The sequence below is a fragment of the Lithobates pipiens genome, unplaced genomic scaffold (genome assembly GCF_037356315.1).
Source record: "Lithobates pipiens isolate NorthernLeopardFrog02 unplaced genomic scaffold, aLitPip1_a1.2 Scaffold_13, whole genome shotgun sequence".
Taxonomy (NCBI): domain Eukaryota; kingdom Metazoa; phylum Chordata; class Amphibia; order Anura; family Ranidae; genus Lithobates; species Lithobates pipiens.
The window spans coordinates 78,680,856-78,699,381 of record NW_027507718.1 but is presented as its reverse complement, the minus strand read 5'-3'; the positions used below and the strand labels follow the sequence as shown (position 1 = coordinate 78,699,381).

The 18,526-nt window shown below is 36.0% G+C and overlaps 1 protein-coding gene across 3 annotated transcripts in view; it reads right to left on the bottom strand.

The window, feature by feature from the left end:
- Positions 1-18,526, bottom strand: part of BNC2 (basonuclin zinc finger protein 2) — a 793,258-nt gene that overhangs the window by 344,128 nt on the left and 430,604 nt on the right. For 2 of the 3 annotated variants that reach the window (XM_077475239.1, XM_077475236.1), the window contains exon 4: positions 18,191-18,394. The exons of the other annotated variant lie outside the window; for it this stretch is intronic. In XM_077475239.1, the coding sequence (XP_077331365.1) occupies positions 18,191-18,394 (204 nt within the window). The remainder of the gene's footprint in view (positions 1-18,190; positions 18,395-18,526) is intronic. 3 annotated transcript variants of the gene reach the window in all.

Genomic DNA, 18,526 nt, shown 5'->3' with positions numbered 1-18,526 from the left:
CCAGTGTTAGTGATCTGTACGGAAGTCAAGAGCTTCTATACTAAAGGCAGCATTCATAAATGCCACAATGCAGAAATAACACACATGCAGTTTTAGCAATTGTATTTTTTAGATAGAGATTAGTGTACAAGACTGTGCAAATATCCAGTACAAGAGGTATGCCATTAAGCACACCTATCATCAAACACTAGACCTTAATGTGACCTATCTGACTGACAACAGGCCCCTATCCTATTTTAAAAGTATTACTGTACTCCCCATAGAACACTGAACCTGAACATGGGTGACTGCAGCTGTGGCATGCATTCCTCATTCCAATATTATTCAAGTGTGTGCCTGTTTGCCTCATACCAACATGACTTGTAAACTGTGTTTGTATCATGCAAAATATAAAAAACGACAAGCTCAATTTTGATCCATGTTTACTTCAAGGCGGAGTTCCGCCTAAAAGTGGAACTTCCGCTGATCTGTTTCCTCCCCCCCTCCAGTGCCACAATTGGCACCTTTCGGGGGGAAGCGGGTACCTGTTTTTATCAGATACCCTGTCTCCACTTCCGTCGGACCTCGCCCCTTCGAGGTACATCAGAAGTTTGGCCTTGTCCTTGTCCCTTCTCCTCCCCCTGCTGCCGGGCCAGTAAGAGAGCACAGCATGCTTCACGCATGCACAGCAGGAACCCAGCGGTGAAGCCGCAAGGCTTCAATTACCAACAATGGCGGCATCACCCGACAACCAATGGAAGCATCAGCTGCGGTGCCGACATCACTGGAATCCAGGACAGGTAAGTGTCCTAAAATTAAAAGTCTGCAGCTACAGTATTTTTGGAGGGCATGTGGAACTCCGCTTTAAAGTGTATCTAAACCCAACAAGAAAAATGTAATATGTTGCAGCTTGCCTTTCTTTTGATGTGGTGGCTGCCATGACTTTTTTTTTTTTTTTTTTAATCATTATTATTATTTTCACTTGGTAATCCTACGAGTAGCACACTTCCTGTCCTAGGATGATAGAGCTCACTCACCATACTATATCTGCAGGGGAGCAGCATTTCCACCATATATCAGGCCTACAGAGCACCCCCTTTTCTTCATAATAATAGGGAGGGGGACGTTGGGACCACAAAGATAACTAGAGACAATAACGTATCACAATCAGCAGAGGCAGAAAACATGGGAAGCTATCAGCTAACAAGATTTCTGGCAGTGTCTACAGCATGAGTTTTCAAACTGTGGCTGTTGTGAAACTACAAGTCCCATGAGGCATTGCAAGGCTAACCGTTACAAGCATGATTCCCACAGGCAGAGGCATGATGGGACTTGTAGTTCTGCACCAACTGGCAGGCCACAGGTTGAGCACCCATGATCTACAAGTATTATTGTGCTTATCAATCAGATATAAGAAAACACTTTTATTGGTATATTTAATAGATCAAATAGCACAAAGAAGGGACATTAATTGTTAGGCCGCGTACACACGGGCGGATTGTCTGCCCAACTTAGTCCGCTGAAACGTGTTTCAGCGGACAATCCGCTCGTGTGTGGGCTTCAGCGGACTTTTTCAGCGGACAGTCTGACGGACTTAGTCCGTAATTTCCGTAATTTTGTCCGTCCAAACTTGGTTTCAGCGGACAGTCCGCTCCTGAATAGGCAAGTTGGATGGACTAAGTATGGCGCATGCTCAGAAAGGATTTACACGCCGAAGGTTGCATTGCAGTGTATTGGACGTCGTATTTCTAGTCCCGTCGTACGTGCTGTACACGTCATCGCGCAAGCTTTCAGCGGACTGTCTGTTCATCGTGTGTGGTCAAGTCCGTTCATTCAAAAGTTGAACGGACTGTCTGTCGGATTGTCTGACGAACTTAGTTGGGCAGACAATCCGCTCGTGTGTACGCGGCCTTAGTGTTTACATACACTTTAACTTCTTTTATGGGAACTGATCAGGTCCTTGAGACAGAACCTAACTGGTTCTTAGTGTCCTGTTTACTCAAGTGAAGTTAGGTCTACCTTCATGCCTACTCAATCTGGAAAGAGGTTAGTTTTGGCTATATGTATGTGAATACGGCTCACTAATGCTGCTTCTGGGGAAAGCAGTAAAACTCTACTGGTGTCGGGAGACTAGTGCACACATGGATTAAATTCTGTAGCTAGGTTTCAGGCTAAAAGAGATTTTTTTTTAACAAGTTATCAGTGTTTAAAAGTTTTTTGGCCTGCTATTTTAATAATATATGTACCCTATTTTTTATCTGTTTAGGTGATGAACAGTTAATTTTTATGATTTTTATGATGATTTTTAAAATAGTATCCTTTTGTTTTTCTTTAGATTTTAAATTTCTAAAGACAAACTAACATTTGATAAGGTAACACTCCAGTGGACTTTCTAGCAGTTCCCAGCAAATAAAGCAAATAGGAAAAGTTTCATGAATGTATTCATTGTACGCTGTTTCTTCATATCCCAGCTTCCAAATGACAGTCATATGCCACCAGCTGCAGGAGGCATTTCAGCTATGTCAATCGTTGTAATGCAGCATACGGGCACAGGGGAACACGGGATTAACCCAACGATTGCTGTACAACTTTATGAAAGTCAGTGCATGGTAGAATTCAATTTGTTATACTATCTCAAAGAAATGTGAATATATATACAGTATATACTGTATATATATATATATATATATATATATATATATATATATATATATATATATATATATATATATATACTGTATATATGCAGGATGGCTGATACAATGCTTCTGTGCTCCAAGTGAATAAAATAATCTACAAGATATAGTATGCATTCACATGTCTTCCACATGTCCTCCAAAGGCCTTGAGAAAGTTGGACTGTGACCTGCTGAAATTACGGTCTAATAAAACAACTTTACTATCTCCTTTGGAAGACCTATGAGTGTCTGTTATATTCTGTTGTAAATATATTTTTTTTTAAATTTGGGTCAACAAGATTGACTGACTTGATTGATTGAATAATCTTACATAACCCCTAGTCTGTACAAGCCTTGGCAACTATTATTTTAAATATTCACACTTGATTGCTGGCTACAATACAATTTGGGATATGTATATATATATATATATATATATATATATATATATATATATATATATATATATATATAAGGGGAAGATATTTTTATTTAATACCCAATAATTTGTGATGGAAATAAAAAAAATCATTATTCTTCTTGTACATGGAGGGAGGATTAAATTGAACACAGATTTGATAAGTGATCAGTCTCCTCCTTTAGGAAATCATCTCTCATTGACTCCTAGCTACTGATTGCTGTCATTTGACAGTGGTCGCCTAAACAGTCTGTCTCCCTCTACTCCTTATTGTTAAGGCTCAGGGAGATATGGGTTGTTAGATTAAACATAATCACTTTGCAGATGACTGTGAACAAAAAACATTTAAAGAAATTAAGCTTTTTGAACAAAATCACTCCTATAATAAGGGAACAAAATTGTGCCAATCATAGAGGGATTAATTTAAACCAAGCAAAGCAATTAATCAATCACTGACATAATCAGACTTACTACACTATATCAGAAATGTTGATTGGTTACTGAGGATGAAATACATTGCTAGGTTTTGTTTTACTAGCAACACTAAAGCATAATTTCATACTACAAAAAATTCACACAATAATGTTTTGAGCAAGACATTACGACATCATATTCTGACCTAGTTAAAGGGACATTTTCAAATAAAATATTTCACAATATTCCCATCAGCTTGTAATGGCCATTGAAATCAACTAGCTGTGTTAGGGAAGAACAGCGCAGAAGAATCTCCCTGTAACATGCCTGGCATCTGGAGAAGCCTTCAACACATTGCTAAGCATGCAATTTGTGATACTTCAAAGGTGCAAAAGCAGCACAGATGCACTGCAGCTTCTCAGATCATTAAAAAGTCCGTATCTACTTTTCCAGTACAGTATCCACAGTCATTTCCATATTTTTCTAATTCATTACACCAAATAACGCTCAATCAGTTAAACATTATCCTGATCAGTATATTTCTTAAAGCATTGATTTTGTCAAATGTCTGACAAAGCAGAGAACACGTGAACACTTTTAATAGCCAGTCATCGTGGAGGGACATTTTAGATAACTTCACCTATTCTGAAAGGCTGTTTTGCCTTGACAGACTTCAGTAAACCGGTATGTTGGTTTTCAGCACGGACAACTCAGTGGGGGTTGTAAAAACACGTTTGGAAAAAAATATACCCCCAGAAGCTCTGATCAAACTAACCTTTAGAATGACAATACACTCAACCCTCTTCTTTTCGAAACAATTAAAATTGACCCCCCAACTAACACCCCCAAATTTATACCTTGACACCTAATCCACCCTCTAAAATATAACTCAAAACCTGTCTCCAAAACGCAACATGCAATCTTACTCCAACACTTAAAATCACCCCACACTAATTTCTTGAACTATTACTATTGCTATTGCTACAGTGGTCGTTTGAGCACCAATATTCACACATTAGGGCAAATTGTCGAAAACCAGTTAGCAGGCTCACTGGTTAACAAAAGAAAGTGAAGAACTTGAATGAGATCCAGGTAAACAGGGAAGGAGCATATCAATCCATACATATAGCATGTCCAGTGGAATTTGAACCCAGGACCTCAGCACTACTTTGCAGGATTGTTAACCACTTAGCCACCATGCTATTGAAAAAGCATCAATAAAAGAAAACTGTGCAATGCAAAACAGTACAACCATGGAATGAAATGATTTATGACAATATGTTTAAAGGCTGCTCATAGCTCATTAGCAAAGAAAGAGCTGCGAAGGTAGTGAAGTGTGCGGAGGTGTCAGATGTGGAAGCACCAGGAAATATCAGCATGGGAAGGAATCAGCATTGCCAGTAAGCTCTCATTCATTAAACCTCTTGGCAGTCACTTCCTGATGGTGCAGGCTGCCTCTTTGTGGCAGTATGCTGTGTGATAGATTCTCCCATTGCAGGCTTATGAGAACTGCTCTCTTATGGGACAGACAAACCCCACATAACAGAATGTTACCAACTAAGAAATATAACAGTTACAATGAACGGTTTGCAATTAAATAATTACAGGTGTTCGATTTTTTTTAACCAAAAGTCACATTAATAAAATAATGATCATACCGATTACTACTGCTTATGATTTCAGTGCAAATTAAGTATAAAAGCCTTTCAAATCCTTCAGGGATACAAATACTGGAAGTTAGGAGATTAATATACCTTCTAGAAAACATTACCCCACAGCAGTCCTTAATTCCTGATGAGATGTCAGAGCTAGGTATTTATTGAAAATTAGATAACCATTTTCCGATACTGATATTCGCAGTGCCAACATATTTAAAAAAAAATGCAAAAGAAAACTATTTCCTAATGGTTGTTGTCTATTTGGTCCATTTTGATACTTTTTCTTTTTTTAAAGGGACATTGTCACAAACAGCTGCTTGGTTAGGCTACTGTTACCGTAGCTATTATTTGACTCAAGTATTGCGCACTAGTTCCAGGGCAGTGATTGGTACTGGTGCCAGAAATGGAATTTGGTATGATTCAGGAAATGGCTGCTTCTATGAAAGCTTAATCACACAGGTGCTTTGCTTTATTATTCTGAATTACACACGGTTCTATAATTAACTATGCTAAATATTTACTACTTTTGCTATTAAAGTATTGTAGGACTGGTCTTTCAAAGAACCTAACAGCAACCAACAATACGAAGTTCGCTTGGCAGAACACTTAATCCCTAACATCTAAGGTTAAGACCTTTAATCCAGGTCACATACAAGTACAAATCCCATACAAATACAAGTCCCCTTATCCTTTTATCCAACATAAGCAGAGGAAATAATAACCACTTTTCCACCTTATTTAATAGGGTAGAGCAATATTGAAGTCTAAAGTGCAGCAGATCTATGACAACCAATCAGTTTTCAGATTGCATCAAATCTGAACAAAAGAGATCATCGGGTGACACAGTATGGTTTTGTGCTTTGCCTCATTAAAGCAGAACTACAAATTTGATTATTAAATTATGATTGCATCTGTAATTACTTCCTAAGCTGGGTTCTGTTGTTTCTTTTCCCTCACATGTTCTCGGCCTGATCCCTAAGTAAATACTGCAACCGGTGCAGATGAATGCCCTAATTTTAGCTGTGACAGTAAATGTCACACAACTACTTCCTGTCAGTATGATTGCCATTTAGACTCCCCTCTGTGGTCTAAGAGGTGATGTTATGACCTTATAGGCGATGAAGCTGGGCAGGAAATAATGGATTGCAATTTTCATAAAATTCCATACGGTTAGTTGCATGCAATCCAACCCAGTCAGTCTCATACAATCCTGGCCAGACAGCATTTCAATTTGCATAAATCCAGTCGGTTGCATACAATCCCACCCAGTGAATTGCATACAATCCCAACCAGACAGCGTTAGGCAGCCATAGACTGTGGGCAGTGATAACACATTACTCACCTTTTATGGCCCATGGTACCACCTACCTAAAACTATATGCAGGAAATTATGTAGTCATCAAAGGGAACTTACTTTTTCAAGTAAGTGCAAGTGAACTTTCAAATTTTAGTAATTACATACTGTACTGTATATGAATATATGAAGCGCAGGCCTTTACACTTCCTATTACAGACATATCAGGTAGAGACTTCTGTTACAATCATAATGTTCAGTGTAACAGTATACAGTATGATCAATTGATTAGAATGTGACAGTTTTGATCAAATGATATACAGTATATACTGAGAAATAAATATTTGATTGTAAAAGAACATGCTTAACAGAAATTTTACATGGGCAAGATACTCTATCTATCCGCCCTAGGGTGTATATTCTCTAAGTAGTCTGTTTATAATTAAAGCAGGTGGTGAGAAGTCACTTAGCCATCCATTCCTGATCTTATGATATTTTTAAGAGCTACCGCTATGAGGTATGATGAACTTTCTAAATAAAGGATGGAATTCACCTTGTCTATGCAAAGGAGTGGTGTGTGTGTGTTTGCAGAGATAGACAATTGTTTTTCTGGCCTAGTTTGTAGTCCTAATTACTGCTCATTCTAGATGATGACTTCAACAAGGAGGTGTAAAATACCCATCTTTTGCTCAGGAGAGAAAAGTGTGGGTAACAATATCAAACACATCTTGCCAGTAATACATTTTTAGGGGGTCCAATATACTCTGTGTAGCAAGAATAACGATGTGAATATCAGGGAGAGGGGATACTGACATCTGAGGGATTATTTGCAATGGTTCAAGTCATTGCTCATCTGTAAAGGACCCATGTATTATATCCATTTTTCTTCACAAGATAATGCCAATGAGCTTTAGGACGTGGTAAACAAAGTGTTATATATTTTGTACACAATATCCTTCTTAGATTGAGCAGAGCTCTGCAAGAAATTGATTCAATTTTGTAAGATGCAAGGCCAGTGAGTTGACTTTCTGTTTGAGACAAATGCCATCTACCAAAATGCTTAACTGTGCAACCAAAACAATGTAGCCAGAGTTTAGAGACCACCAAGCCACCTTTCCTCCCAGGACAGGTATAGCTTTTCTAGGAGGCTTGCTGTTCTTAATAAGATCTTCAAACGGAGCATCTATCCCAATTTTTTTTTTTTAGGAATCCTAATAAGTATATTTTATTAATATAAAATAGAAGTTGGGGTATAGCCCAGATAATGCATTAATGCATTTTGGCTTATACGGTATTAAGTTGGTATGTATTATTAGATTGAGCAGAGCTCTGCAAGAAATTGATTCAATTTTGTAAGATGCAAGGCCAGTGAGTTGACTTTCTGTTTGAGACAAATGCCATCTACCAAAATGCTTAACTGTGCAACCAAAACAATGTAGCCAGAGTTTAGAGACCACCAAGCCACCTTTCCTCCCAGGACAGGTATAGCTTTTCTAGGAGGCTTGCTGTTCTTAATAAGATCTTCAAACGGAGCATCTATCCCGATTTTTTTTTTTTTAGGAATCCTAATAAGTATATTTTATTAATATAAAATAGAAGTTGGGGTATAGCCCAGATAATGCATTAATGCATTTTGGCTTATACGGTATTAAGTTGGTATGTATTATTAGATAAATCAATTTAATAAAAAAAAAAAAAATAGAACTAATTGGAGGTGCACAGTCTTGTATTATTAGATTAAATTGAAGAAAAGTAAAAGTCAATCTAATGTCTGTGTTTCTTGGGCTGTAGTTGACGCCAGGCTTATATCATGTCAGACAAGCTGTTCTCTGATCAGCCCCCGCTACAGTGTCACAGTGACCTGGCAAACTGCAAAAATCTTTTTTTTTTTGTTGCTGGTGCTTAGTGTCTGGCAGTTTATTCTTTACCTCTATCCAGAGGAGATCATCCCAGTAAACTACTCAAAGATTCCCCTACCAGTTTATCACTGTTCATACTGGCTTCTCTTTGATACATACAACGATAAGAGTGCTGTGATAAAAGAAGCGCTGAGCTGGGAAAAGCGTGCAAGAGTTTAGCTTTAGTTTTATGCAACTGTTTATATCTTAATTATTAAATATACCCCATAAACTGAGCCCGAATTGTACACATTTCTTGTAAAGCTCACTCAGCTGATAACAGCAATGTCATTATCATGCCTAATGATCCTGAATAACCATGACCAGATCACTTATAATGTACTTATAGATAGTTAGCCAAACTGAATAGGATACAGTTTACTTGTTGAACCAAGACAATTCTCAACTGCGCTCAGCTTCAATTTACATGTACTAACGTCAGTATGGGAACGCAGATTCAACATCTGCTGCAATATGGTTGAGCTTGTGTCAAATGCATACGTGGATGTATGGCTATGTATCCCTGAGATGTAATATCATTTTTTTTATTTATGTACATGACTTGTTCAAAAAAATATTCTGAGATTTTACAGCATGCATTTTTGACAAAACTGCAGAGGTAAACAGAAGAGGAGAAGGGGTTTCTTGTGAAAAAATATAATGTCATAAAAAAACAAAACAAAAAAACAAAACAAAAACAAACAGCACGTGCAAAATAGTTTAACTGAGTGGTGAAGATAGTTTGTTTAGTTTGAAAGGAAGCTGAGGTAATATAAAGCCTTCATGACAAGTCCTTGTAAAGTCTACAGTGGGGTATGATGTTGCACTTAACTCTTCTGTTAACAGAAACAGGCTGAATGAACAACCACAATGGCAGCACCACAAATTGGTGTGTTTATATCCCATGCATGTGAAGAGAAAAAGTTGACTGCCTTATGCTTATGTTGATAGATCAACTGTACTAAATGACATAGAATCAGGATATAGGAACAGTCTGAGGACTACATTGTTTATGAAAATCTGTGTGGCCTTACCGAAGCGCTACGTAAAGCTTTCTATATAAGCCAATAGCACCAGCATAGGTTAAGCCATTTATTAAGAAATCAGAATGTATCTCAGTACTAACAGGTAGGTGATGGCATAATACTATTGACTAAAATTGTCACATCAGGAATGACAGAAGAAGCTTGCCTTATCTTGCGCTGTATTCATTGACCTGTTTTTATTATTTTAACTATTTTCACTCCGTAGAAATGATATGGCATCGCAGGCCCCACTTGCCAATGACCTATATATAACCATGACATTCTTTTTTGCATTATCATTTTCTTTTATGTGTATATCTAATTATTTTATATTAAAAGAAAAAAAAACAAATATCTAATATATTAGGTATTTCTAATGAGAGAGTTTAATGCAGACACATTACTAGTCATAGTGTACACAAGGGACATTGAATGATCCTATTTCTTCTCAAGTTTCTTGCAGTGTTACATTTTTTGGTGGGAAATAAAATACACTTGAAATTGTATTTCAATAGCCAAGGAAAGGGACATGCTATTTTCCTATGTCTAATGTAATTCAGGTCGATATAACACTGTCTGCACTGGTGCAAGTTTAAATGCTTAGATTACATAGTACAGGTAGTTGAGCTGTTATCTAGAATGTTTAAAGGCTACCTGAAAATAAAGTATCTTTATATGTCTTGTTTAATAACACAATAGAAACATATTTAAAGACACATTTTAAAAATTATGTCTAGTGGCTTTCCTATGCTTACAGATATGAGTGAGTGTTTGCGCAGGTATTTATTTGATCGTTTCTGAACAGCAGCACTTGTTTTTCTTTCTTTTTTTTCCTAATCTGGTTAACAGGTGCCAATCCTATACCCGTAATTAAAAGTACAGTCTTGGAGGTCCAGAGGTTCTGTCAATTCTAATAGGAGCATCTTCATTTTTCTTTCCAGAAACAAGTAGGCCCATGTACAGGTCTTTTCTGTAAAATCTGTATAACAAAGCCCATCCAGAGAGGTAGCAGACATTCGTACTAAGGTAAGTATTTGCTGGCCGCTGAAGCAAACATTATTCGCTTCATGTTAACACAAGAGTGCCAGCAAATGGACTAGATGTCTACAATGTGAAGGTTACTGCAGTTCAAAAACCAATATCTTTGTATACATACAAGCTGAGCTAAAGCTACTATTCCTTTAGATGTAGTCTCCAACTTTCATGTTTGTTAAACCTGACAATAGTCCATGTAACCAACAAACCAACCAAAGGGACAGCAAATCTCCACTTTGTTTTTTATAATGCCTTCAATTTTCTGGTCCAACTTTGAACAATTTTGTGTGATAATGATCAGCTTCTGGTCTCCTTATTCCTTATAAGATCTTTGCTTTGTTGTATGTGCTATTGGTGTATTATCTCCAAGGAAAATTCAAAAGACTTATCCTTGCACATAGCAGCAAGCATATATCACATTTCTGTATACAGGTAGACGAGTCATTTTTCAGCTTCTATTCTCCAGTAAAACACACTAAACTGTTGTTACAACATAATGGACGTTCTATTAATATACTTGTCTATCTAGCTAACATTTGCTCTTATTCATTGACAGAGAAGATAATGATATATACAGTATACCATAAAAAACACAAGAGATATGATCTGAATCACCAGGCATACGGGCAATAAATTGTGATTCCCATTACAGTTAACGTGAAAAGACTATGGGGATGCATGACAAAAACACAGAACACTGTTTTGAACCACAACCTTGTCAGTAACAAAAAAGTTCATTACATATACCTGCAACAGGTAGGAAAATGTACCACTAGGCATATGAGAAATAAATAGTATTTTCCTATACAGTTAATGAGAAGAGACTATGGGGATGCATGGCAAAAACACAGATCACTGTTTCAGACAACAACCTTGTCAGTAACAAAAAATTCCACCACATATACCTGCAACAGGTGGAAATATGAACTAGCATAAGATAACATACTAGTTTAAGTGCTTCATCTAGACATTGGTGTCTGGTTGTGTCACCAGGCTGACCAACGCTACTATAAAAATAAGATGCATATTATCTGTACTCTCATATCTATAATCAATTAATTAAAAAAATGATATAGGGTGTGGTGAAAGGAGGTGGTATGTTAAAAGAGAGATAGTAAAAAAAAAAAAAAAAAGCAAGTGGAACGGAAAGAAGAAGTGCTGGGGAGGAGTAAATATTTACAGCACTGCAGCACTCGCATCTAATGGTAAACACATCTTAGTGTATAAAACTCTTCAGTAGCCTTTTGACAGACACTCCTTTAACCAAAGCACCATTTATTTCTATCACTCAAGAAAGTTACTGTAGTAGCTGAATATCACATAGCTTCCACAGGCTTGCATTTAAGTATGCCAGTTCATTAAACACATAATTGGCAATATATTGATGTCAAACAGGAAGCATGCACGCGACGTCACAAAAGTTTAGAATGAAATAAAGCCTAGCAATGCTGTTTCCACAAATTTTATCTACCTGTGGTACTTGTACATCATTCAGAAAAAAAAAGATGATTGAAGCTGTTGCTTACTGCACAACTGCACAATTGTGGCTAGTTTCAAGTGATATCGCTAGGGCAAACTGTCAAACACACTGCTGTAATCTCAACATTTAGCATTAGATGGTAACAATCTGAGAAAAAAAAACTCCAGGACAAACTTACATGTTCTTTTAAAAGGCATACTGTTAATATATATATATATATATATATATATATATATATATATATATATATATATATATATATATATATATATATATATATTGTATATAAAAGCAAGCATAATAATCCATAATCCTGTAAAAAAAATATTATAATGCATGAGACCACACTACAATGACGGTGTACAAGAATCTAATTCCACATTTCTACATTTTCAATATGTGTTTTAGATTAATGTGCAGAATTCAAGAAGCTGCTATTTAAAAAAAAAAATAACGTATTCAAGCATAAATAAGCAAAAACACAGTTAAAAGTAGTAAAAATTTGCATATGGCTTGTAGCAGCATGCAGTAGTAACGATCTGTCAGTTAGACGTCTCATGTCATTTCTTTTGTCAGCAAGTACAACATGAAAGCTAGGACTAGTGGCAACTGAGTAATTTAATGGCAATGTACAGCGCTTCACAAAAAGGATACTAATATAACCTGCCATTGCGAGACTTTATCTTGTCACTGAAGTATGATGGGACTAGAGAGAACACACACTGACTTAAATTCCTCTCTAAGGAGATTTTAATTAAATGACATACAACCTTCTGTTCTATTATAATAAACAGTGTATGATGGAAAATCTCTCCTACCGCAGTTAAAAGACGATGATTTCAAGTTTTTGTTTTTTCTTTTAGCTTACTGTGACTTGAAAACACATATAATAAAAAAAATATAATATAATTCAACCCTCAAAGATGTCTCATCTCCTATAATACTAATAGATAATATGCATAACGAGGTCGATAAGATGAGAGGTAGCCTGTTCACCTGTTCTCACTCATAAAAGGTAGAAAAACAAACAATTGCTTAAAACAGTAAAACCGTATAAAAAAGTGTTTTTTATCTCTTAAACAGCCAAATTCAATTAATGTAATCATCCATCAATCTACTAAATATTTATTTAACTTGGTTGGTAATGATGCCATTTGACATATATATTGGCTTTAAGGTAGTGTTATCCGTCTGAAATTTAGATTATGCCATCACATACTTATCAAAACGCGTGTAAAAACCAATAAAATGCTAATGAAATAAAATCATTAAAAAATTGTTAAGTATGCTAAGTAGAAAATAAATATATTTCTACTGAAATCATACAGACAAAGATCATTTTGTTGTCTTTTTAAGATTAGTAGAATATGCACGTAATAAACACTTGTGAAATTGTAAAAATGACAATTAAAAAGGAATTAAACAGCAAACGTTCGCAAGGGAGAACGAAACATGCATTCAGAAATAATCACACATTTTCCGGCTGTAGAAAGCAGGAAAATTTTCATTGCTGCAAATCCACCATGTAGAAAATGATGGAAATTTCTAATGAAAATTACCTTATGCCATGGAAACTTTGATAAAAAATTGAATAAAGCATAAACATGAAAAATGTAAAATTCACTGAAATGTGTACAACAGAAAATGAGTAGCTGCTGTCAATCAGATGCAAAAATGTAAGGTGTGGAAATTATTATTTTTTTGTTTTTTTATATTTGGATACTGTATCATTACTCCTGCTTTAATAATATCTTCACATAAAAACATAAATATCGCTGATGTCTTTTGTGATAGGTATCATTCTAACTTAATGACAAAATGTTACCCTGCTTTATGTTATGATGATGTTCAAAATCCCATTCAGACTGAGATTCATATTAATAGGAGATCATAACATTATCAAATATTTTTCTCTTGCCAAAAACTTTCTTAATAGTGTACGGCTGAACTTTTTGTTAAGGCACACTATGTATGTTTTCTCAGTAATAATCAGACATATTTCTGCAAAGAAAGAGTGTTTAACCTTTTCATGGTCTGAAGCACCTGCACCATTCAACAGAAGCTCTCTAGCTATTAAAGGGTTTACAAGCACACTACACATGCCTTAAGTAGGCCACATTACATTACACTAGGCTGCATTCCAGTCTGGCAAAAAATGGGTTACTGCAGTATATCAAGTTTAATTAACTGGGCTTACATTTATAGGAATGGCCAGTTTGGGTTACATTCCTGAATCTATTTCACTGATTCAACCACATTTATGAAAATTTGGGATTATTAGTATGTCATCTGATAGATATAATAGATATACCCAATCACTTCGATATTGTATACAGTATGTTTTCTTTTTTTATCACTTCTACATTTTACTTGCTTTACAGATTAATGTATCTAGTTATAAATCTGGATTGTCAATCCATTTGTTTAACAATTTCCTTTTAGTTATGTTTTTCAAATGCTAATAATGACAAGTCACCGATCATTTATTTTAATAGAAAAATATATGACCAATAAACATACCTAAAAATAAAAGGAAAGCAAACAAATCTATTTTGTGTTTTTATTTTTAAGGTACTATTATGTCTTACAAAATTGTATTCATTCATTCTTCATTTGTGACTGCATTTAAAATATTATACAAAGCAACTAAGCAACGGTCCATTTCAATTTAAGGTTAAACAATCAATAAAGCAAAATATAGATGCAATAAAAGAGAACTTTCGTTTAAGCTTACTTATGAGATGTGACAGTCTAACAGGTATTTAACAATGGAAGGAAAGAGTTGAAATGATTTGATTAGGATGCTGTAAATAAATATATTCAATAATCAATATTCTAAAAATGTTGCTTTTTTTTTCCTGTCATCTATCACATCCCAGGTCTGGTTCCTGCTCTTCTCAAACTCCCCTCTGCTATTTGCCTTGCATACCTCTGCCAGATGAAGGCAAAAAAGGGTTAGGGTGATCAGGCATAAGTCAGCGAAGGACATGCAAGCAGTTTCTGGTCATTCTCTACTTGTCATCGATCAAAGTGACCCCAAACAACCACTTTCAAACACAGTTCACAAATATGCCCTTTCAGGTTATCAGTTATTTTGGTGCTGAAAAAAAGTCACTGCACTGAAGCAGATGATGAATTCTGATACTTTAAAGATGTTACATACAGTTTTACCCTACCAAAAACAAAAAAAAAAAAAAAAGTGAGGCCCAGCTATCTTTCACTGTATATCTCGTACGGTTAATTTACTTTGAAAGAAAAAAAAAAATCTAAATTTGACTTGTTCAGGAAGACATCCATGTCTTGATGAGCTATTAACTTTTAATGATTCCATTTGTATTTTAAAAGCACACTTACAGTAAAGGATGAACACATTTACTGACGACGTGCAATGCACTGGATGGGACTAGTTGTGCATACTAAAGGCTGAAGTAATGTGCTTATTTGTGACTTTAGAACAGTGCCATTAACATCAATTTTGTGGCTCCGCTGCCTACTTTGTATTGTGTAACCTGGCTTTTACAGTGAGCCAACTTGCTGTTTCACAGCGTTTGAAAGTTATTTTCCCAACGAACAGCGGGATGAAGTATTATTAAAAAATGATGTTTTGCTACTCAGACACCTGAAATCAAGCAGTTACTTGGTGCATTATGTTTCCTTCACTAAGTTTTAAGTATTGGCAGATGGAAGCTGTGAATTATGTACTGTATGTATTTCCTGGACAATTAATCAAGCTAATCTGTTAAAAAATTCCTTTGTAACCAATACATTTGCTGGAGCTGACATCTGAATTCTGGAGGATACACCTGATGGAATGCAGATAAGTAGCTAAGGTTCCATCATTTTGCTCAACTGAAAACAGGTCTACTTTGAAAGGAATCTGTAACAAGTGTCTGTATAGGTGAAAAAAGATTGAACAACCCTAAAAAAAATCTTTAAATGCAAATTTATTTTACTAGCTTTTTATACAGAAACACATAACGGCGTGTTTACTTTTAAAAGTAATTATTCATAGATGCTTCAGATTAAAAAAGCTCAAAGTGCTTAAACACGTGTCTAGGATTAATGCACAAAATTGTTGTAGACTGCCAAAACATGAGTAGCAAATTATTAAAGCCATAATAAAGGCTGTCCCAATTCTCTCAGCTTTTTAATCTCCGAAACCGGAACAAATTTAGGAAGGCTTCCCTTCCCACTACAATTCCTAATTTACATGTTTGTTTACGTTAGGTTTTTTTTTTTTCAGCGTTGCTGAGACTGCACGCTTTTAAATTTATTTCTCTAGTTTCTATTGCCAAACAGGCAATCGTTCACGCTGTCCATGTGGCTCAATAGCCATTTATCAATTGATCATTATTTGGATTCAATTCTGTTAACTCCTCTTCAAAATTACACTTTCTGTAGATTAAAGTGGGCCAATGATAGAGTCTGGGAAAGAATATTACCTGCCTTTATAAAACTTTCTCTATGTGTTTGCTGACAACTTGTCAAAACTAAAAATACTTAAGATGTTTGATCAGAACCTGCAGGTGTACACTTGCCCTGTATAGTTTTTACAAAGAGTGATAGATAGATAGATAGATAGATAGATAGATAGATAGATAGATAGATAGATAGATAGATAGATAGAAAAGATAGATAGATAGATAGATAGATAGATAGATAGATAGATAGATAGATAGATAGATAGATAGATAGATAGATAGATAGATAGATAGATAGAGTTGGTGATAGAGATAGAGCTATAGATAGATAGATGTATTGATATGTACGTAGTTTGCTGTTGTTGTTGCTGCAGTAGTGTTGTTACCTTTACGGTTTATGTCCATATTAAAGAACTACTGTTTCAGTTCACGTCCATGTTCGTTAGTGATTCATATCAGCTTACAGTATTATCAGCAGTAATCAGGGTCCCTCTACAGGAGATACCAAAATATGCCTTGTTAAAAAGCTTGCTTTAGCCAAAACCGGTGTCCTCACAAAAATAGAAGTAGTAGATATGTTACTGCTTATTCTAAGTTTCCCTTTTCCTTTCCTAATATGTAAAAGTTCCCGAAAAGTTAATTTTAAACACTTATATGTAAAATGAAATGTAGGAAATACGTTTATTTGGTATAAAATGTGGCCTTTTTTTGATTACAAACATAACACTAGGTGTGCAGTTCTGATACGGTCACTCATTCTACAGTTTATATTCTTTACTAAGGTGGCAAGATAAGAAGGAAAATGCTTTTGGCAGACTTTAGCATAAGTTTAGTTCTTGACCAGGAGATAAAGTAAGCTGTATATTTTTTCTAACTTTCTTTTTAAAGGCAAACACTGTAGGATAGTGCAGAGAAGATGCAGCCGGCTGCCTACGTATCACCATGTGCATGGTACAGAGACACCGGCTTGTGTGATTAATTATCAGTTGTTACTGGCCTTCGCAATAACATTTCAGCTTTCCCGTCAATAGCAGCATACCAAGATGCCTTTAAGGCGGCCCCCAGTGCAGGAAAAGCTCTAGGGAAGACGCCAAGACACAGTCTTTCTTGCAGTGTGAGTGAGAGAAGAAGGGGGAGAGAAAAAAGTGCCTATGTATATGTGTTGAAGAATGCAAGAGACACTGACTTGGAAATGGGTTAAAGAATAAATAACCTTGGAAAAACAAAATAAACTGAACAATAATGGAAAAAAAGCAAATCCAAAAAAAAAAGAAGAAAGAAAGAAAAAAGGGAGAGCAGCTTAACTGACTTAGCTATCAACCATCCGCTCTGTGCCGTGAGCAGTTTAAACAACACAGCAGTTCAGCTCATCTGAGAACTGGGGGAAGCTGTGTTCAACCACATGAAGTCAATTAAGATCCTAGGAGAGGGGCCCCTCAAATTTCTATCACTGCGAAATCAGGGAAAGGAAGGAGGAAAGAGTGGATGTGGTTTTAATTCCACTTTTGATTACTTTCGCAGAAAGGATGCTACGGGCATTAATTGTTTTGCATTTCATCTAAATTTCACTTGGTTTTTCACTTCCCCCTCTCTGAACAACTCCCAAAGAGACGCAGGTAACCGGCCTCTGAAGTGACATTACATTTACAAGTAAGCCCTGTTTCCTACCAAGTAGAAAAAGGAAATTATTTTTAAAAAAACAAACCTGCAAATCTACCTAAAAACAGAACCAGAGAAAGCAGCGTGACGCATTCGTTCTTCTCAAAAAAAGTAGCAAAAAAGGACAAAATAAAGAAAAATTCAGAACATACATGAAAAGTATATTGTCACTGCCAATGAAATCACCAAGTTCATTTCTGCAAGCGAAAAAAGTTAAAAAGGATGCACTCACCTGTTGGGACATTCTGAAAAGAAGATTGGCATCACAGTTTTGCCATGCCCCCATGTACCCAGGCTCGCTTGTCGGCGTCCTCCTTCCGAACTGCATGGAGTTGTCAGGACAAGAGTCTCTGAATGCCCGGTCTCTCGCCCTCCTGTCTCGTTGTCTGTCTCTCAGTATGTCTCTTTCTCTCACATCCACTTCTGCTTCTTCTGACTGAAAAGTGAAGGTGGATTTTTGAGCCTCTTGGCATTCAGTAGCACAATGTGGAGTAGTTACAGAGCTGCATGTAGACTGCATTTCATTTAGAGAAAGAGAGTAAAAAAGGCTAGGAGAGGATGAGGAAAA